This window comes from Phyllopteryx taeniolatus, chromosome 1 (assembly GCF_024500385.1).
Source record: "Phyllopteryx taeniolatus isolate TA_2022b chromosome 1, UOR_Ptae_1.2, whole genome shotgun sequence".
In the NCBI taxonomy this organism is placed as follows: Eukaryota; Metazoa; Chordata; class Actinopteri; order Syngnathiformes; family Syngnathidae; genus Phyllopteryx; species Phyllopteryx taeniolatus.
In genome coordinates, this window is record NC_084502.1 from 49,983,879 (window position 1) to 50,006,177 (window position 22,299).

Consider the following 22,299-nt stretch of genomic DNA (forward strand, 5'->3'; position numbering starts at 1 on the left):
GTTTTTGTTTCATTATATATTTATTTTTACAAATATATTTTGGGGGCTAACTAAACATGGAGCGGGTCACTTGACCCATGACCATTTTCAGAGTACCAAAGAAACAATCAACAGGAATATTAAAAAATGAAAACAAATAATAGCAAATATTAATACTTTTATAGTCAAGCAATAAGCCATTAATGTTCGAGTTTTATGGGTTGGATGCTCATAAACGGTCCGCGTGGCAGCAGAAGTGATTAGGTAGATGTTTGCGTTGTGCATGCTGGACAGCGCTGCAGGCTCCGCATAAAGCGCTGGAAATTCTACAGGCAGTGAGGGAGCAGTGACAGCGGGCATTGAGCGTGTTGCTGACACGCTTGGATGCTGGCGGCGTGTATGAAAGAATTGTGCTGAGCTCACTGATGCTTTTGTCTTGCTACCAAAACTGCTTGCTGGCAGCTGCACTTTCTACTGCTTTCTCCATGATGTTTAAATTGCTGTTGTTGTTTTAGTAAGCTTTGTTCCCATCTGACTCTACAACTGCAGTACCCTCCAGATCAACCTCTAACAAACAACGCCCGGCACCTGTGACTCAATCTGTTTTAAAATTAATAATAACAACAATCATAATAATATTAATAATAATAACTTTCACTTTTTGCGGCTTCACTGCATCACTGATTTTTTTTTTATCTTACTGATATCGTGGATTACTTGATATATCGCTGGATCTTGCGGTGATTATTTTTCAACACAGACTGTTCTTGCAGACTCACATAGCAAAAGCATGAGCCAGAAGGAAAGAGTGCATAGAAATAGTGAATGTCCAAACTTTGGGATCATAACACACGTAATAAAAGAAGTGCAACTGGTATAAGTTACACATCTGCAGGTCTACGGTAAAGTAAACATTGTTAGCTAATTTAATATAGCCTACGATTGGTAGTTAAAACAAATTGTAACTCCTCCAAAGGTGGGTAGGATAGAGGAGGATACACACAGCCACTGGTGCACTTTCAATTGGTTTGTTCAGGGTTGGCACTGGGTCATGAAACGTCTTAGCCAACGTGGCCTGTGTGTAGTTAGCCACAAAATCTTGTGTGTAGTTAGCCACAAAAATCACGTGTGTTTATGTGGCTGAACGTGTCTCTCGCTCTCGTACACTGCAGACGCTTATTTGCTCGCACAGCTTGCTTCGCTTCTGTTTACATTTTTTCTTGCTGATAAGCCTGTTTTTCTTCTAAAGAAAAATTAGAAGCGGCGACTCCTGGATATTTTTAAACCTGTGGGACTGTACTTTTTTTTGTAGTTTTTTTTGTATTTTATGATACCCTCTCACCATTACATGTGGCCTGCTAATAAGCAAAAACCTCCTATTAGCAACAAGACCAGCAATTAAGATGCCTCCCTTTTTCTATCACGACTATCACGGACTGCTGCATAGGATGTCAATCCTGGAAACGAAAATCAACCGTCTTGAAGTGTATGTGGATGTAAATGGACAGTCGGGGAATGAAACCACTCTACCAATGTCTCAAAATGATGAGTTGAAGTGTGCTAACAGACAGCCACTTATCGCAACAAAGAGGGAGGATGTGGACTGTGGAAACGGTAATGGACCATCCAGCAGTTCTCCCTGGAATTTACTGGGAGCAAAGCCCAAAGATATGTGACAACATTTGCAGTGAGAAGAACACCAAAGTACTGTGTTTTACCAATGATATCTCCAAAAAAACAATCCTGGAGATCACTAATCAGCACCCAACTGTGAAATCTGTCATTATACACAGCGGCCCTGGATGTTCTCAAGCAGCAATCAGAGGTACTGAAGCGAGATTTCATTGATCTCGTAACAAAAGTGCAATGTTTGGGTGCTGAGGTTTTCATAACTGGACCTCTCCCACATTTTGGGAGCACAGAAATTTTTACAAGGCAGACAGTTTCTGTCTAGATAGACAAGGGGTTAAGTTATTGGCTGCCAACATTTTTACTGTGTACGTCATTCAGCAGCCCAAAAAGAAAACACTGGCCTTGTTGACACGGCTGAAGGACAAAAAGTTGCAGTTGTTCCCAAACAATCGGAGGAACAAGAGATAAGGCGGCACGAGGCGCAGACGGATTCATCAGTGTCATTCAAACAATCCGAGGAGCGAATGACAAATGAGATGAGCCAGCACGTTGAATCTCCCACACCCCTCCCTGCCCCATTGGAGCAAAGCCCAACCCAAAACTCACTCTCTACTAGCCTAAATTCTCTGTTAGGTGTGACAGACAGGATGAAGACTATTGTCAATATTGGAATCCAACGCACACCACGCCAAGACCTTCCTCCCATCCTCCCTCGCCTGAAACCACCATCCACTAAGATGCGAAGGGCCCCTCCTCCACCCATGAATAATCTTATCTGCGAATCTGACTGATATCTGCGGGGTCTTTTTCAGAATAAGTCAGACCCCAGTGGAGATCAGGCATTTTTCATCCCTGTAATTACAAGGGACAGAAGGTTGGTCAGAGAAATATGGCACAAAAAAAACTAGAACTACAAACTTAGTGAGGATAAAATGTGAATCTATCAAACCATTGTCTCCAGTTATCTCTGCGAGACTAGCTCTTTTCAATATCAGGTCACTGGGTAATAAATCAATGTTGATTAATGATATCATTACAACCTATGATCTGGACCTTTTGCTACTAAATGAAACGTGGGGAACAGAAAGTAGCTGTAATACCATTTTAAATGATGTAACACCAGCAAATTTTTATTTTATGAACAAGTGTCGAATAGGGAAAAAAGGCGGTGGTATTGCTGTTATTTTTAAGTCATTATTTCAGTGTAAAGAAATTATACTGGGTGATTTTAGCTCTTTTGAATATCTCAGTTTTTTAGTTAAAGGTGACCCAAAGGGTTAATATTTTTTAGGCCTCCAAGATACAATAGAAAATTTATGGAGGACTTTTCAGAACTGCTGTTATTTGTACTGACAACAACTATTTTGTCATAACGGGAGACTTTAACATTCGTGTTGACAATGACATGGGGAAAAAAAATCTAAAGAACTCTCTGCTATACTAGACAGAGTCCAAAACACACTCAAGGTCACATCTTAGACCTGGTCATTTCTAAGGATGTTGAAAATCTATCAATTGACATTAAGGATATGGCTATTTCTGACCATTTTTGTGTATTCTTTGAATTACAGAGTCTTCCAAAAGTTCAGACAACCTCTGTCCATTAAGAAAAGGTACATAAATAAGAGTACCGCCACTAAGTTTATGGAGACCATAGCTGTGCCAGAATCTGTGAATCCTGAGACAGTTGAACTTTTGGATAATTTCTCCTGGAAAATCTCAAATGTCATGAATACTGTCGCTCCTATTAAAACTAAGACAATCTTGAGGCGACCTAGAACACCATGGAGGAGCACAATGATGGTAAAGACCTCTAAATCAAAGTCTAGGAAAGCAGAACGTAATTGGAGAAAAACTAAACTTCAAATTGACTATGACCTCTACAGAAGAGTCTTTGTAATTTTAACCAAGCGTTAGTCAGGGCTAGACAGCATCACCTTTCTGAAATCATCAGTAAGAACTTCAACAATACTCGCACTCTGTTTGCTGTGGTTGACAAGCTCACAACCCCCCTCCAAATCAGATAGGTGCAGAACTCCTAACAGCAGATAAATGCAGTGAAAAAATACAGTCCATCAGGTTAAATATCAGCACAAATCAGCAAAATGATCAAATTATACTACATCTGAAGCCACCCAGGAAAAACTCTTTTATTATGTCAGAATTTGATACAGTTGACCAAAAAACTGTAGAGAAAACAGTTCAGCAGCTGAAACCATCAATGACCCAATACCATCTGACTTTTCAAAGCTATTGCGAAGTCTGTGCTACCTGATTTGCAGCAAATAATAAATTGCTCACTTCAGTCAGGCGAGTTTCCTAAAGCTCTTAAATTAGCTGCCATTAAGCCTCTGCTAAAAAAATAAAATAAAATAGAACGCTGGATGCTTCCATGTTAGCAAGCTATAGACCCATCCCAAATCTCCCTTTCACAGCCAAGATTGTTGAGGAACTCAGCAATTTCTTGAACTTAAATGGACTTTTTGAAAAATTTCAAACAGCTTTCCGAATTCATCACAGTACAGAATCTGCTCTTATCAAAGTGCTAAATGATATAAGATTGAATACAGATTCGGGAAAGGGTTAAATTCTGGTCGTGTTGAACCTCAGTGTGGCTTTTGATACGGTAGCTCATAATATACTGCTGAACAGGTTGGAAACGTGGGTAGGACTAAATGGAACAGTCTTCAAATGGTTCAGGTCCTACCTGGAGGAAAGGAGTTATTTTGTAACCATTGGAAGTGTTCAATCTCATCGAATGGCAATGACCTATGGGGTCCCTCAAGGGTCAGTTCTTGGACTCCTCCTGTTCAGCCTGTATATGCTACCCTTAAGTCAAATTCTTCAGAACTTTAATTTTTACTATCATAGCTATGCAGATGACACTGTTATATCTAGCAGTGTCTCCAGATGACTAGAGTTCAATTGAGGTGTTGTGTCACTGTCTAAAACAGATAAACATCTGGATGAGCCAAAATTTTCTTCAATTAAACCACAACAAAACTGAGATAATTGTTTCTGGCAATAATGAGGATTGCTGTTAGTAAATACCTGGAGTCACTCTCTTTAAAAACCAAAGACCAAGTCCGAAACCTTGGTGTTCTGATAGATTCCGACCTGACTTTCAACATTCATATCAAATCAATTACTAAAACTGCCTTCTACCATCTGAAGAACATATCCAGAGTGAAGGCTTGCATGTGGCAAGCAGACCAGGAGAAGCTCAGCCATGCTTTTATCTCAAGTAGACTGACTGGGCTCCCCAAAAAGAGTATTAAACAGCTGCATCTCATTCAGAATGCTGCAGCTCGGGTTCTGACCAGAACAAAGGTCAGAGCATATTACTCCAATTCTAAAGTCTTTACACTGGCTTCCAGTCAGCTTTAGAATTGATTTTAAAGTTCTGCTACTGGTCTATAAATCACTAAACGGTTTCGGTCGGAAAAGGGTGGCGTGCCGTCTCCGGCTCGGGGATGAGATCCTGCCCCAAGTGGAGGAGTTCAAGTATCTCGGGGTCTTGTTCACGAGTGAGGGAAGAATGGAACGGGAGATCGACAGGTGTATCGGTGCAGCGTCTGCAGTGATGCAGACTTTGTATCGGTCCGTTGTGGTAAAGAAGGAGCTAAGCCGAAAGGCGAAGCTCTCGATTTACGTTCCTACTCTCACCTATGGTCAAGAGCTCTGGGTCGTGACCGAAAGAACAAGATCCCGGATACAAGCGGCCGAAATGAGTTTCCTCCGCAGGGTGTCCGGGCTCTCCCTTAGAGATAGGGTGAGAAGCTCGGCCATCCGGGAGGATCTCAGAGTAGAGCCGCTGCTCCTTCACATCGAGAGGATCCAGATGAGGTGGCTGGGGCATCTGATTCGGATGCCTCCCGGACGCCTCCCTGGTGAGGTGTTCCAGGCACGTCCCACTGGGAAGAGACCCCGGGGAAGACCCGGGACACGCTGGAGAGACTACATCCTTCAGCTGGCCTGGAAACGCCTCGGGATCCCCCCGGAAGAGCTGGATGAAGTGGCTGAGGAGAGGGAAGTCTGGGCGTCCCTGCTAAAACTCCTGCCCCCGCGACCCGACCTCGGATAAGCGGTAGAAAATGGATGGATGGATGGTTTCGGTCCTGAATACATGAAAGAAATGCTAATGGAATATAAACCCAGTAGGGCTCTGAGATTGACAGACTCAGGTCAAATAGTGGAGCACAGAGTCCAAAGCAAACATTGTGAAGCAGCATTTAGCTGCACACAAATGGAATAAGTTGCCAACAGAAGTGACGTCAGTGTGAATGTTTTTAAGTCCAGGTTAAAAACTCCACTTTTAAATGCTATTTGTTGCACTGTATGCTGTTTTAATTGTACTTTTATTTTTTTCTCTTTGCTTTAAATGTTTATAAGCTGTTTTTTCTTTGTATTTAAATGCTTATAATCATGTAAAGCACATTGAGTTACCTTGTGTATGAAATGCGCTATATAAATAAATTTGCATTACTTTGCTATTTATATGATGTATTTATATTTCGTATATCCGCTATTGCTATGAAATAATGGAAATCTCCCCATTGTGGGACTAATAAAGGTTATCTTATATTACAAATATTTATTATTAATAATATACTTTTAACCTCTGCACGGTGGATGACTCATTAGCACATCTGCCTCACAGATTTGAGGAGCTGTGTTCAAATCCCGGCATGTGTGGAGTTTGCATGTTCTCCCTGTGCCTGCGTGGGTTTTCTCCGGCTACTCCGGTTTCCTCCCACATTCCAAAAACATGCATGGTAGGTTGATTGAATACTCTAAATTGCCCGTAGGTGTGAGTGTGAGTGCGAATGGTTGTTCGTTTGTAGGTGTCCTGCGATTGGCTGGCGACCGGTTCAGGGTTTACCCCACCTCTCGCCCGAAGATAGCTGGGATAGGCTCCAGCACACCCGCGACCCTAGTGAGAATAAGCGGTAAAGAAAATAGATGGATAGATACTTTTAACCTGACCCGGTTCATGTCTTGTAAGGCTGTGAATTATTTTACATTTATATCTCCAGATGCGTATTAATTGGCTTGTTATTTTGTTATTCATACTTGGTTACTTTCTGCAATAACACAGTTCCAGCCAGACCTACAGTGGCTGAAATAAGTATTTAACACGTCACCATTTTTCTCACTAAATATATTTCCAAAGGTGCTATTGACATGAAATGTTCACCAGATGTTGGGAACAACCCAAGTAATCCATACATACAAAGAAAGTGGAACAAATAATATCAGAAATTAAGTTGTGTGTAATATTGTGAAACAGATACAGTATTTAACACGCCAACTGGAATTTATTTAATACATTGCACAAAAGCCTTTATTGGTTGGTTCAAGACGCCTCCTGTATGGAGAAACTAGTGGCATGCATTCCTCTGGTGTGATTTTGGCACATTACTCCACACAAGCAGTCTTCAAATCTTGAAGCTTCCATGAGCTTCTTTTATGGATTTTGAATTTCAGTTCTTTCCATAGCTTTTCGATTCGATTCAAGTCAGGTGATTGGCTGGGCCATTCTAGCAGCTTTATTTTTCTTTCTTTGAAACCAATTGTGAGTTTCCTTGGCAGTATGTTTTGAATCATTATCCTGCTGAAATGTCCACCCTCATTTCATTTTCATCGTCCATGGCAGCAGATTAATGTCAAGAATGTCTCGGTACCTTCCTTTAAATGTGAAGTTTACCAGTACCATTTTCTGAAAAGCAGCCCCACACCATCATGTTCCCTCCTCTGAACTTCACTGTTGGTATGGTGTTATTAGGGTTATGTGGAGTGCCATTTCTCCTCCAAACGTGGTGTGAATTATGGCACTCAAAGAGTTCAATTTTGCTCTCATCAGACCAGAATATATTCTCCCAGTATTTAACTGGCTTGTCCAAATGTTGTTCAGCAAACTTTAAATGAGCTTTGACATGCTTTGGTTTTTTTTTCAGCAATGGGGTTTTGCGTGATGAGAGTGCATACAGGCAATGGCGGCGGGGTACCTTACTCACTGTTTTCCTTGTGACAACAGTACCTGCTAAACCCAGGTCTTTTTGAAGCTCTTTAAAGGTGGTCCTTGGCTATTGGACAACTCTTCTGATTATTCTTGGCACTCCACTGAAATATTGCGAGGAGCACAAAATCGAGGCAAATTTATGGTGGTATATTTGGCTTTCCACTTCCGTATTATGTGCTCACTGGAACATTCAGAAGCTCAGATATGCGCCTATAACCAATGCCATCGTTATGTTTTGCAACAATTAGTTTGCGATGGTCTTGAGAGAGCTCTTTGCTCTTGCCCATCATGAGATATGTCTTGACTCATACTTTGGCGATGAGACCTTTTTTTCAATCCTCTGTCAAAAATCTTGCGAGGAGCACCTGATCAAGGCAAATCTATGGTGGTATGATTGGCTTTCCTCTTACGTATTATGGCCCCAACTGTGCTCACTGGAACATTCAGAAGCTTAGATATCCGCCTGTAACCAATACCATCGTTATGTTTTGGAACAATTAGTTTGCGATGGTCTTGAGATGGCTCTCTGCTCTTACCCAGATGAGATGTGTCTTGACTCACACCTTGGTAATGAGACCTTTTTGTAGGCCATCAATTAGGACTGAACCAGCTGATATTCATTTAAACTGACAAGGGGCTGGATTGCTGTTTGAGTATTGATAGATTTTAGGTGTTGTCTTGGCTTTCCATGCCTTTTTGCACCTCCCTTTCTTCATGTGGTCAATACTTTTTCCCTGTGTCATTTCACATTATTACACACAACTTAATTTCTGATCTTATTTGTTCTACTTTCTTTGAATGTATGGATTACTTGGGTTGCTCCCAACATTTGGTGAAAATGGCATGTCAATAGCAACTTTGGAAATATATTTTGTGAGAAAAATGGTGACGTGTTAAATACTTATTTCAGCCGCTGTATGTGACAAGTGTACTGTATCACCCAATCATTTATTTTGGTGTTTTGCGATTTTATAACACGATAGCTTAGCAATTAGCATCATGCTTTTCCGTCTTTTCCTGCCCACTCTTTGCACCCCCTTCGTGATAATGTAAACGATACGTGTAAGAAGCATTGTAAGAAGTGCAGTTTATTCTCTACCATGGAGGTGATGATTAGTGACTTACAATGCGTTGACACTGGACGCAAAGATAACTTTCGCCTCCGTGGCTTGGCAGGCGGGGGGAGGGATGTAATAAAATAGCGTGCCCCAAGCAGCTTTTTTAAACAATACAGCGTTTTATTTCATCAAATAAAATTTATGTAATATTCATCACAGTGGCCGGACAAAGTGCCGTACTGGCTGGTAATGTCGGACGCTGGATTTTTTACCCCCCAATATCCGGAACAATCTGCGTTAAAGCCGTAACGAGTCAGCGTTCAGTGATTTCCGGAACAAAATACGGATGTTCCGAAACATTTGACAGCTTTGTTGTAGGGCTGTCACTATCGAATCTTTTTAGAATTGACCATCCTATAGCTACAGTAGTTCAGTAGTTCCAACGTATTATATTCTCATTTATGAGGGCTGGACTTCTATCCTTAAGCTACATATGTTGGTACGGAGTGTATGGTATAAACTCGGTCCAGAATTTGTGACAACCAAATATGCCATGAAACGGTTAGCATTAGAACGCTAGTGATTTCCATTTTAGGTAAAAAATAAAAAAAGAACTACCTTTCAGCTCACTCATACATCATGCTATATCTACATTACACATCTAAAAGTGTCTTAAAAATACATTACAGACGCTCCTCTGTCATTATTGACAATGCTTTTTTTTTTTTTTTGCCAATTGTTCGTCCATCTGCAACAAATGTCATAGACAGTGGCCATATGGTTCGGGTGGCACAAATTGGTTCCAGGCGGCGCAAATATGCTTTTAATAATACTTTTTATTGCCTTGAGGCAGAAATTATTGCGTCGAACAGTTTTTGTAGTCGACTTAGTCGATTTTTTTACTTTTTTTTCCCCTCGCAGCCCTCGATTACTTTAGCACATTTCTAAACACTCAAAGAAACTTTACACACAAAACAGATAACTAATAGGGGGTGAGTGTGTAAGAGAAAGTGTAGGAATCTGTGTCCATGCGGCGGTAATACCACAGAGACAAGACAGGACGCAGAAAGGGACAGCGAGGAAAACGGGAGCTGCACAGGTGTGAATGCCAGTGCTACTACCCAAGCCAGGAAGGAGCCAACGCTGGAGGCGAATGATGACCGCAACAGAAGGAGGGAAAAAGGTGGAGCGGGATCAACCACAGCTTGGCAGATGAAGACTGTAGTCCCCCCTGGCCCATCAAGATGGAATTAAGCTGAAGGGAGCTGGGTGGCTAGCTAATTGGCCCGAGAAGGAGGCAATGGTGCTACCCAATGAGGGGTACCACACTGAGACAAGTGAAAGTCTGCCTGAGTTCCAACTTCGGTCATGGTACAGCCACTTAAAACTTAACTTGCGGATGAAAAAGCAGCAGCCAAACGCACCAGCGTCCTTTTTGTTTTTAATTTGCCTGAATATCACCACTTTGTTTTTGTTTTCTTCTTCCTGTGTGCTGCTTTATCCTGCATTACTGTACCACTTGAATTTCCCCTTTTGGGGGTCAAAAAAGGATTATTTTATCTTGGGGGCTTCAGATTATACCTGCATATAGTTTCTTTGATTATTTCATTATTGTCCTATTAACAACACAGGAAAGGGAGATTTTAACACAAATTATTTCTTGATGCAGACTGTCTCTCTTACACAACAGCAGCAGTGCTAAACCACCTATTGTGGCTTTAAACCCCCAGTTTAGTTGGACAAGGGAGGTTAGGGGGTTAAAAAGGTGCTTGCATTGGATTTTCTCACTGCTCGAGCTCAAAACTGCTGATGCCAAGCACAGCATACGCTGGTATCGCCAAACTCCAACGCCGCAAAAGTTGCACATTGGTCTATTTTGTGAGGGCGGCAATAGTCTGCGATATTACAATGTCTATATCATAGTGTGATATGACAAAATATATTGTTGTGCGTTCCACCGTAAGATATACCCTTAGTATAGTAGTTTAATTTATTTTGATGTCTGGGGTATAATGTTGCACCAAGTACCGAAACCAGCACCATACCGAGGTATTTGACGTAAAAAAAATAAAAATAAATAATGATAATAATAGCGCGGTACCAGTTTCTTTCAGTACCGGTAGTTAAAAACAAACAAACAAAAAACGTATGCAAAAAAACACACGACAATGTTCAATTTATATGGTGTCTTAAAGGCCAGGAGCCAAACAGCTGACAGTCAGCCATTAATTGGCTGTTTTCCGACAAATTGTGTGCGCGCGACTGTGTGGGAGGCGGGAGAATGAAATTGCTTCAAAGCCAGCTCGGGAGCCAGCTAGCTCCTGCCTCCTGCGGACACCCAGCACCCCAGTCTCCGGCGAGACTCGCTCTTCCCGCCGAGATAGATAACCACGGGTGGCGAGACTCAACTTCACATACAGACGTTAAGTAAATCACCAGCCATGATTATCAGAAGCAAGACACAGACATTTGCTTTGGCATGCTGACGCTAAGTGTATTACCAGCACCCGGAGCATCAAAGCGGAAACCAAAGATACCGAGGTCGCACTAGAGCACTAAATTAATTAACTACCACCACCAGCCAGCCCGCCCGCAGGATTTCACCAACAAAGGCGTCTCCGCCCTGCTGGGTACCGCGCCACATGGTCAGTCAAGCTGGGAGTTTGGACAGAGCAACAGCGACACCCACAGGGGACGAAACGCCACTACAGACGCAGGTTCATGAAACACAGTCTGTACCGAAATTGGCTGGGAGTTAATATTTTAAGAACTTTACATGAACGCCACTGTAGTGACTGTATGGCTGCAAACTTGAATGTCTGTCGAATATGTTGTCAACTGAACCAGATGAAATGTTTCATTCGACATCACACAAATGCCACATTGAAAATAGTAGTGTTCTCAACAATCACATAACATTTGAAACATTCGTTACAGGTATTAAAGAGGATGTGCGTGGGACAATACAAAGCGGGAAAATGGTCTCATTATCTTAAATCCAATAATGAATATTTTATTACACTGGTTTTAAACCACAAAATAATCCCAAAATGGAAAATTAACACTCAGAGTCGGTCCCGCTCCCCTTTTGATCCCGAAGGTGGTGGGAAAGAAAGTGGGGTGGTGGGCGTCCACGCCCCTTTTGGCTCGCTTCGGCCATAAAAAGGTCGGAGCTATGCTCTCTGAGGCTGCTCTTGTCTCACCCGACCAACTTGCCGACGACTGGCCCAGGCAGGACGCTCACCTCACCATGAGGTGATGAGGACACATCTGACCATCCCCGACTGCAGAGCATCCTCCAAGCGCTCCGAGCTACCCTTTTTGGGGGCCTGCGCTCACACCGGGGGGGGGGGCGGAAGCGGGCACAACGCGCCCGTTCCGAACGTCTTGCGAGCCGAGACACCCGGGCTCCGGCCGTCCTGCCTAGGAACTTTTTGGGCTCCCTTTTTCCTTTTTCTTCTCCCTTTCCACGAAACCACCTGTTCCTGGTGTGGACCGGGCCGGCCGAACACTCGGAAGCTTGACGCGCCTGCCTCAAATGTGTTCAAGACACGTAAATCCAACATTGCGGTCTACAAATTAGTGCATATTTGGGTTTAAATTAACGACAACAGGAATCCCCAGCATTCACTACACGCTCATTCTACCAATCTCGCATCACAAGTCAGTTTCCTGTGCCAATGTTCGTTTGTACTTTCTTTGTTTTGTGTTTTTCTGTGTTCTTTCCCTGCAGATTCCCTGTATTAGAGCATTAAATTTTCAATTAAATTCACTACCTGCATTGTTGTGTGTTTGGGTTCGAGGAAAGAAACCTCTGGCCGTCTAGAACTCTTATCAAAATTTCATAGTGTAGCAACCTTCAGATTACGAGACTGATAAAAAGGTTTCTCGTTGTTTTTCCAAAATTTTATCCACATAAAAAGCGACGTGGTGCCCCTCTTAATAGCTAAAATAGCTTGATTTATAACGCTGTAATTTACAATTACGCTAAACCGGAAGTAACACAGGCATTGCTTCCTGCTAATTCTTTTCTCCTAAATTAATTACATTTTTATTTGACCCATATACGCTACACTGTATAGTCATGGATAAAATATTAGACCTCTTGTTTCTTCAGTTTCTTATTCATTTTTAATGCCAGGTGCCACTAAAGGTACCTTTGTTTGGACAAATATAATGATGACAATGAAAATAGCTCATAAGAGTTTAATATAAGATGTGATATCTGACTCTCACCATTTTCCATGGTTTTCTTGATAATAACCAAAATTACATTTAATAATACAATTAAGCTTTTTTATTCTTCAGGTAAAATGCCTTTTGTGGTACCACGTATTATAATGAACAAGAAATAGAAGAAACAAAGGTGTTCTAATATTTTTTCATATCATACATATACTGTAAATACTGCAGATGTACAATTTTTATATACACACAAACACACACATATTCGTCCTATAATATATATGATAATGCAGGCATTGATCTAATTTAAAAAAAAATTACTCGTTAAGAATAGGCTAATTCCATTATTACATAATTTTTCAATTCTATCAAAGTTTTGAATTAATAAAAATAAATATAAATGTTTAGTTATTTTTTCAGTTTTTATTCCACTGCTTTTATTGTTTTAGATTTTTGTCATGGTATCGATTCAGTAGCTGTGTTGAGGTACTTTGTGCAGGTACAGTTCCATGAAAAAGTATTGACAACCTTCTTTAATACTTATATTTTTTGCACAGTTTAAGATTAAGATCATCAAACAAATGTAAATATCATACAAATATCACCCAAGTGAACTTTTAATGCCGTTTTAAATGGTGATTTCAATTTATTAATAATGAAAAAAATTATAAAGTTGAAAAAGTGTGAAAAAGTAATGGCCCCCTAAACCTAATAACTGTTTGGGCCACCCTCAGCGGCAACAACTGAAATCAAGCGTTTTCTATAACTGGCAATGAGTCTTTCACATCTCTGTAGAGATATTTTGACCCACTCTTCCTTGCAGAATTCAGTACAAATGGAGGCATTTCGAGCATGAACGGCCTTTTTATGGTCATGCCACTGCATTTTAATTGGATTCAAGTCTGGACTTGTACTAGGCCACTCCAAAAACTTTATTTAGTTTTCTTAAGCCATTCAGACGTTGACTTGCTTGTGTGTTTTGGATCGTTATCCTGCTGCAAAACCCAAGTGCGCTTCATCTTGAGGTCACAAACTGATGGCTGAACATTCTCCTTCAGGATTTTCTGTTAAAGAACAGAATTCCACGGTTCCATCAATCACAACAAGTTGTCCAGGTCCTAAAGGAGCTAAGCAGCCCAAGACCATCACACTAGCACCACCATGGTTGACTATTTGCATGATGTTCTTTTTCTGAAATGCTGTGCTAAATGTACCCCAGATATAACGACACACACCTTCCAAAAAGCTCAACTTTAATCTCGTCAGTCTATATAATATTATCCAAAAAGTCTTGGGAATCATTCAGATGTTTTTTTTTTTGCAAAAATAAGACGAGCCTTTTCTTTTTGGTCAGAAGTGGTTTTCGCCTTGGAACTCTGCCATGGATGCCATTTTTGCCCAGGCTCTTCCTTATTGTTGTGTCATGAACACTGACCGTAACTAAGGCAAGGGAGTTCTTTAGAAGTTGTCCTGAGTTCCTTTGTAGCCTCCTGGATGAGTCATTGCTGTTCTCTTGGGATAGTCTTTGTAGGCCGGCCACTCCTGGGAAGGTTCACCACTGTTCCATGCTTTCTCCATATGAGGATAATGGCTCTCCTTATGGTTCGCTGGAAACCTAAAGCTTGAGAAATTGCTTTTGCAACCCTTTCCAGACTAATACAGTAGATGTCAATTATTTAATTTCTTAACTATTGTGTAATTTGTCATTTTTTGCAGCTTTTTTAGATCCTTTGTCAGACTTTATTTTGTCGGGACAGATTCTGTTTAAGTGATTTCTTGATTGAACAATTAATACATGATTTTACAAGGGGGGGTAATAATTTTTTACACAGGGCCAGGTAACTGAATAGTTTTTTTTCCTTAATAAATGAAATCATTTAAAAAGAGTATTTTGAGTTCACTTGGGTTATATATCTGACAGTTACACTTGTTTGTTGATCTTAAGTAAAGTGGGGAGATGATGCGAAAATGTAAGAATTTGACAAGGGGGCCAATACTGTTTCACGGCACTGGACAGTATCGAAGTCAGAATTTTGGTATTGTGACACCACTAGTGGGGTATTGTGTTAGCTCCGCTGCTACACTGAAGTAGCATCAAAGACAGTAACACAGCAGTCACCTTTCAACTATGTCAGTCTTGTTCCTCACGCTGGGCATGACTAATCAATTTACACTCAAGCCAAATGTTACACGAATCTAACAGTTGGATTATGGGTGGGTTGATTGGTCATGTCTGAAAGTCGGGCCCAGAGGTGCTGTGCTAAAGAGGCAACTGTTATATTACGCTCAACGCTGATTAGGTGTGAGGTGAGTTATCGTACGTGCAATTCCTTTTTTTTTTATAAACACACCTGGCATGCGCAATTTCAAGGTAGGCCGATTCTCCCCTAATGATTTCTGACACACACACGCTGTGTGCAACTGCACACATGGCTTGAATTAAGCGGTCTCGCATCGCAGTTTGCGAGATAAAATTAGCATTTTGCACCTCAAAAAACAAATTGAAAACTGCAAATCCTAATTTTAACGTGGAGACAACCGAAGACGGAATCACACCGCGAGTGTATATGTGACACAATGCACTTATGTCACCAATGCGTGGGAAGTAGAATGCGGAAATTATTTGGAAATTATTTCATAGTGAAATGCAAGGCAGGCACCTGTTCATTGTACAGTGCATCCGAAAATTATTCACAGCGTTTCACTTTTTCCACATTTTGTTATGTTACAGCCTCATCCCAAAATTGAATCTTTTTTTCCCCTCAAAAGTCTAAACATAACTCCCCATAATGACGATGCGAAAAGCTTTTTCTTTTTTCTTTTTTGCAAATTTATTAAAGATACAGGTTTTAATAACGTTTTTTTTTTTTTTTTAATAAAGTTGCAAAAATTTCAACAAAAACAAAAAATAGGTGTTGTGTGCATAATTTTGAGGAAAATAATTGATTCTATTTTGGAATTAAGCTGTAACATAAAATGTGAAAAATGTGAAGTGCTGTGAATACTTTCCGGACCTGTAACATGGACCTTTCTCTCCGCCGAAGACGACGCATCGTGGGACTCAAGAGAAGGTGGTGAAATTAACAGCACAAATGAGTGAGATTTAAGTCTATGTTTCCTAACATAACGTTAGCTCGGCATAGGGTTGGGCAATTAATTGAAATTGAATCGTGATTTCGATTTTTTCATAAATATGTTATAATCGAAGAAAAACGATCACTGTGCAGCGGCGCGGGTTGTGCACGCAAGTTCCTGCGTTGTAAACGCACCCTGAACGCACCCTGTTGCTTGTAGCAAGCATGACGCATGTTCTTCTGCCTTCCCTCAGCGTGCTTTATGCTGTTCATTGACACCCAAGTTGGAGTTTACTGTAAAACTAAACGAACAACAACAAAAATTACTCACCTTAAATATTTAAATACAAGACACATCGTTTTCGAAATTGACAGTTTATGCTATCAATCAATGGGAAACCCTATTGATGGGCGAGCTAACCTTAGCATTAGATCACAGGAGGGATTTACCTTCAAATAACGAATATTTACACAGACGCCATAGTAACACATACAGACAGACAATATAACAATACTCACGGGCATATAGTCCTCCTAATTTGTGAAGAACTAGTTTAATAAAGTTTTATAGCGACCTTCTCTTTTTTTTTTTTTTTTAGCTTACTGTAATATGCAACTCCATGCATGCATCACACCACACTGCCCCCAAGAGGGGAGGACGTATACAGCAGGAACAACAGATAACAGTCATTGATGGTTTTGTATAAAAAGACAAACGCTTTTTTCCCCAACTGTCTGACATGAAATCAGACTAAAATGTTCCTCTTTTAGGTTAATTAGGATTACCAACATTATTTCTATTTGCTAAACTCCAGAATATCGAGATAATTTTTTAAACAAATATATATAATAGACAATAGTCACCCCAGGCGTGCCAATGTTTTTAGCCATGGCTGTATTTATTTTTAAGTATATATATATATATATATATTTTTTTTTAATATTATTTTACTTTCTTTTTTTATTAACTTATATTTAAAATGTTTTTTTTGTAGTTAAATTAATACTAAGTTTCGAAAACAATGAATAATCGGGTTTATTAATCGTGATTTCAAAATCAGTCAAAATAATCGTGATTACTTTTTCTGTTCATTATGAGTACCGTCGAACGAGAGTTCATGAACTAGTTCATATTTTGGGCACACGTGAATTGAACTTAGTTCTTTTCTGCTTGATGAACGTTATTGAGAACCCGCTTAATAACCCGCCTGTTAACTGTTTTTGAACAAAAATTCATTTTCATTCAAGAGTGCCAGGTTTTGTTAGGGACTTCCAGGACAAAACCCGGCTGAACACACTACAGGTATATACGAGCCTTCATATGTCGGGGGACAAACGACGTATTTGGCAACCATTTCAGTGCGGCAGTTCATGTTTACTTGCGCAAAGTGCATTTATCAACACTCCGTAAATGGAAGAGAATGTGTTCTTTGTTCGGAAAATTATTTATATCAGAATGCTTTAGTTAAAACACTGTATGATCACACTCACATAATATGGAATTTATTTAGTTTTGCAATATTGGACTAGATAAGCTAAACTATTGTGTTAATATAGTCAGCCAGACCTGCTAGGAATGCAAAGTTATCAACGTCCTTTCACCATTGTTCATGTCAAAATGTGTTGCGTGTTTTGTTTGCACACTAAGGACAAAAGTCCTGTTTTTGTTTCAATTCCTCATTTTAAAAAAGACCATTCAAGTTTTTCCTCATGTATTTGAGATTGTAGGGTGAAAGCTGCAGCTGGTTACTAGTGTGGACTGAATGGGTGCCAATAATGGGGAAATAAAATGCCGGTATTATTTTGAGTGTAATAGCTCGTTAGCAACATACATATACGTATTGGGAAAAACAAGAACTATGAACTCGTCATTTTAGACGGTGAACGTAGTTCAACATTTTTAATTATGAACTCTGAACGGAACTCGTTAATTTTTGGAACAGCGAACGGAACTTTGAACTAGAAAATGAACTTAACACTGTGTGTGGCTTTGTTCATTACGAAGGTGACCAGTACAGTACGCAACCATAACATTACTTACAGGTGCTTTTGCTCAGTGTAGTCAATGTGAGACATATGTCCAGTATAGTATACTACCATCTGATGATCTGTAAGTAGCAAAACTTTAAGACAAGTAGGTGAAAAAATGTGGCAAATATGTCCAGAAATGGGATAATAAAATGGGTCATATACTCAAACAGAGGAGGGTTTTGGTGAAGTCAGATGAAGGAAATAATTTTCTGAGGTTTCTTCACTTTAGTTTGAAAAACTTTGTACACTTCCAAAACTTGCAACTACAAAGAATATTTGTACACAAAATGCTAAATTGCCAGCTGCTTAATTGAGGATGCTCGATGGCTCTTAATGCTTTTTTAAAATTGCCTCATCTTTTATCCACATTGCGCCATATTCTCCCGTTGGTGTGTAAGTCAGAATTTTCCACGCCTGGCTTGCGTGTTTTCAAGTTAGGCCAATTCTGCGATACGACCAGTTTGTGCGTAAACCCCCACACACACACGTCATGAACATTCTCCAATGAGTGACACATCTGTCATCAATGGACATGATATGAAGCGCAGAGAAGGTATTTTAGTCAATGAGACAGGTTAAAGAGCGTGACCAAGGTTTATTATAAAATTGCGAACAAAAAAAAATCCAGCAGTTAAGTACAAACAACGCTGAAGACAAAAGCACACAAGGCTCCAAAGCGTTGTCGTAGTGTTTCAAATGCACACACCTTGATTAAACCTCCACTACTCCTAATTATTTCAGTTTACAAGGCAAATGGAAGTTGTTGTTTTTTTTTAGGACAACATTTTGAAACAAAGTTTGCCAAAACTTTACCACTCACAACACAGGATGTCATTTGCACAAGAACTTATTTCATTGGCTGACATGAACTTAACTAATGTTATTATTGTTAAATATTCTTAGATGTTGCCATACAAATGTGGAGAATATTGTTTCATTATCAAACAAAATAAGTGCAATTTGATTTACAAAATATGGAAAGAGAAATGTATCCTTTAAAAAAACATCCTTTGGAAAAGGAGCATTTTGACTGAAAAGTTAAAAAACATCGCTGTGCACTCATGTAAGTGAATGGAGAAGAATGCAACACAACAATACAAGTCCATGCAGTAGAAGAGAATAGGAGCACCTCCTGTGTTGCAGTTGTTTCCATCCGACAGGGTCTTCTTTGCTTTAGAACTCACTCAACTCACAAGGTGCAGTCTCCTATTCAAGGTCAGGCATTTCTTGGGGAGGGGACAAACAAAAACGGCCGTTTTAATAGGAGCTGTATTCTACAACTCATAGGTAACACCAAGGAAAACACTTGAGATTGGTAAAAAGTCTATTAATGTGAAACACTGATGCCTGAAGAAATGATTAAAAACAATACATACTTTCATTGTCGCTGTCTGCAGTGTCGTGCTGCAAGAGATAATAGCCATGAACACAAATCCCAATTTCGGTGTACAGTAAAGCCCACGTTTTTCGCAAAGGTTATGTTCCAGAAAACTCAGCAATAAACCTGAGATGTAGCTGAGATGTAGCAGCCTGCTACAATCTGAGATGTAGCACCCAGTTAATTTATTATATACAGCAGCAGAAATAAGTATTTAACAGAATTTTTCTCACTACATATATTTCCAAAGGTGTTCAGAATCAGAATAAGAATCCTCTTTATTTGCCAAGTATGTCAAAAAAAAACACAAGGAATTTGTCTCCGGTAGTTGGAGCCGCTCTAGTACGACAACAGACAGTTAATTGACAGGGAACACTTTTGCGACATAAAGACATTGAGAAAAACAGTCACTGAGCAAAAAAGGGTTGGTAGTTATCTGGTAATGCTGGTACAAATTTATTTTTATTTTTTTTGACAATTGTGCAAAAAGATGCAGAGCCCCGCCAGCACTTAGAGCAGTTCGAATGACTAATCTCGCAATAGTCCAGTACAATGACCATTGTGCAAAGGGCGCCGAGACTTCAAGGAGTGTATGCGGTTTAAAGTGACAAGTAGTGCGATAATTTGGGACAATGTTGATCAGAATCAGAATCATCTTTATTTGCCAAGTATGTCCAAAAAACACACAAGGAATTTGTCTCCGGTAGTTGGAGCCACTCTAGTACGACAACAGACAGTCAATTAACAGAGAACACTTTTGAGACATAAAGACATTGACAAAAAAAAAAAGTCACTGGGCAGTAAAGGGTTGCTAGTTATCTGGTAATGCCGGTACTTTTTTTTTTTTGACAATTGTGCAAAAAGATGCAGAGTCCTCTAGCACTTAGAACAGTTCGAATGACTAATATTGCAATAGTCCGGTGCCATGACCATTGTACAAAGGGCGCCGAGACTTCAAGGAGTGTATGCGGTTTAAAGTGACGAGTAGTGTGATAATCTGGGACAATGTTGGTTGTGCAAATGTTGCAGATACTCCTCAATCAGTGTGCAAATGGAGCAGATGCTACTCTGGCATGAGTGGCCAGTATATGCAAATAGTGCAGCATGGCGAGACAACTACAGTGAGTGCACGAGTAATACATTATTGGCCCCACAGAAATGTGACAACAAACTCAAGTCAAAAAATTGCCAGCATTTTGTAATGGAATTGTAGGTTAGGTGTTTAAGAAGTTGATCACAAGAGGGAAGAAGCTGTTGGAATGTCTACTAGTTCTAGTTTGCATTGATCGGTAGTGCCTACCTGAGGGAAGGAGCTGGAAGAGCTGGTGACCGGGGTGCGGAGGGTCCGAGAGGATTTTGCACGCCCTTGTCTTAGTTCTGGCACCGTGCAAGTCCTCAAGGGTGGGTAGGGGGGTACCGACAATCCTTTCAGCAGTTTTGATTGTCCGTTGCAGTCAGAGTTTGTCCTTTTTTGTAGCAGCACCAAACCAAACTGTGATGGAAGAACACAGGACTGATTCAATGACCGCTGTATAGAACTGCCTAAGCAGCTCCAGTGGCAGGCCGTGCTTTCTCAGAAGCCGCAGGAAGTACATCCTCTTCTGGGCCTTTTTGAGGACGGAGTTGATGTTGGTCACCCACTTCAGGTCCTGAGAGACTGTAATTCCCAGGAACTTGAAGGTCTCGACGGTTGACACAAGGCTGGACAATGTGAGCGGCAGCTGTGGCGAAGGATACCTCCTGAAGTCCACGATCATCTCTACAGTCTTGCGCGTGTTCAGCTCCAGGTTGTGTCGGCCGCACCACAGCTCCAGCCACTCCACTTCCTGTCGATATGCAGACTCGTCACCGTCCTTGATGAGGCCGATGACAGTGGTGTCATCTGCAAACTTCAGGAGTTTGACAGTTGTGTGCGCTGAGGTGCAGTCGTTCGTGTAGAGAGAGAAGAGCAGCGGAGAGAGGACGAAACCTTGGGGCGCCCCAGTGCTGATGCTGCGTGTGGATGAGGTGGCTTCCCCCAGCCTGACCTGCTGTGTCCTGCCCGTCAGAAAGCTGTAAATCCACTGGCAGATGGCAGGTGAGACGCTGAGCTGGAGAAGCTTGGATGAAAGGAGTTCAGGGATGATGGTGTTGAACGCTGAGCTGAAGTCCACGAACAGGATCCTCGCGTAGGTCCCTGCACTGTCGAGGTGTTCTAGGATGAAGTGCAGTCCCATGTTGACTGCATCATCCCCAGACCTGTTCACTTGGTAGGCAAACTGCAGGGGGTCCAGCAGGGGACCTGTGACACTCTTGAGGTGGTCCAGCACGAGACGTTCAAAGGATTTCATGACCATAGATGTCAAGGCGACAGGCCTGTTGTCATTTAGACCCAAGATTACAGGTTTCTTGGGGACTGGAATGATGGTGGAGCGTTTGAAACAGGATGGTACTTCGCACAGTTCCAGAGATCTATTGAAGATCTGTGTGAAGACTGGAGTGAGCTTGTTGGGAACAATCCAAGTCATCCATACATTAAGAAAGTAGAACAAATAAGATCAGAAATCAAGTTGTGTGTAATAATGTGAAACGACACAGGGGAAAACTATTGAAGACGCCAACTGGTATTTATTTAATACTTTTTACAAAAGCCTTTGCAATGACAGGTTCAAGACACCTCCTGTATGGAGAAACTAGTCACATGCATTGCTCTGGTGTGATTTTGGCCCATTCCTCCACACAAGCAGTCTTCAAATCTTGAAGGTTCCATGGGCTTCTTTTCTGGACCTTGAGTTTCAGTTCCTTCCATAGATTTTTGATTGGATTCAAGTCAGGTGATTGGCTGGGCCATTCTCGAAGCTTTATTTTCTTTCTTTGAAACCAATTGAGAGTTTCCTTGGCAGTATGTTTTGAATCATTATCCTGCTGAAATGTCCACCCTTGTTTAATTTTCATCATCCT

General features: G+C 40.8%; 2 protein-coding genes across 3 annotated transcripts in view; one reads left to right on the forward strand and one right to left on the reverse strand.

Moving 5' to 3' along the window:
• Positions 1-22,299, forward strand: part of fignl2 (fidgetin like 2) — a 543,953-nt gene that overhangs the window by 355,416 nt on the left and 166,238 nt on the right. The gene's annotated exons all lie outside the window — the stretch shown is intronic.
• LOC133465088 (prostaglandin E synthase 3-like) overlaps positions 18,557-22,299 on the reverse strand; it is a 54,799-nt gene continuing 51,056 nt past the window's right edge. For both annotated transcript variants that reach the window (XM_061747519.1, XM_061747530.1), the window contains exons 7-8: positions 19,358-19,385; positions 18,557-19,207 (exon numbers count right to left, since the gene is read on the reverse strand). In XM_061747519.1, coding sequence (XP_061603503.1) covers positions 19,188-19,207; positions 19,358-19,385 — 48 coding nt within the window. In that variant the 3' untranslated portion in view covers positions 18,557-19,187. The remainder of the gene's footprint in view (positions 19,208-19,357; positions 19,386-22,299) is intronic.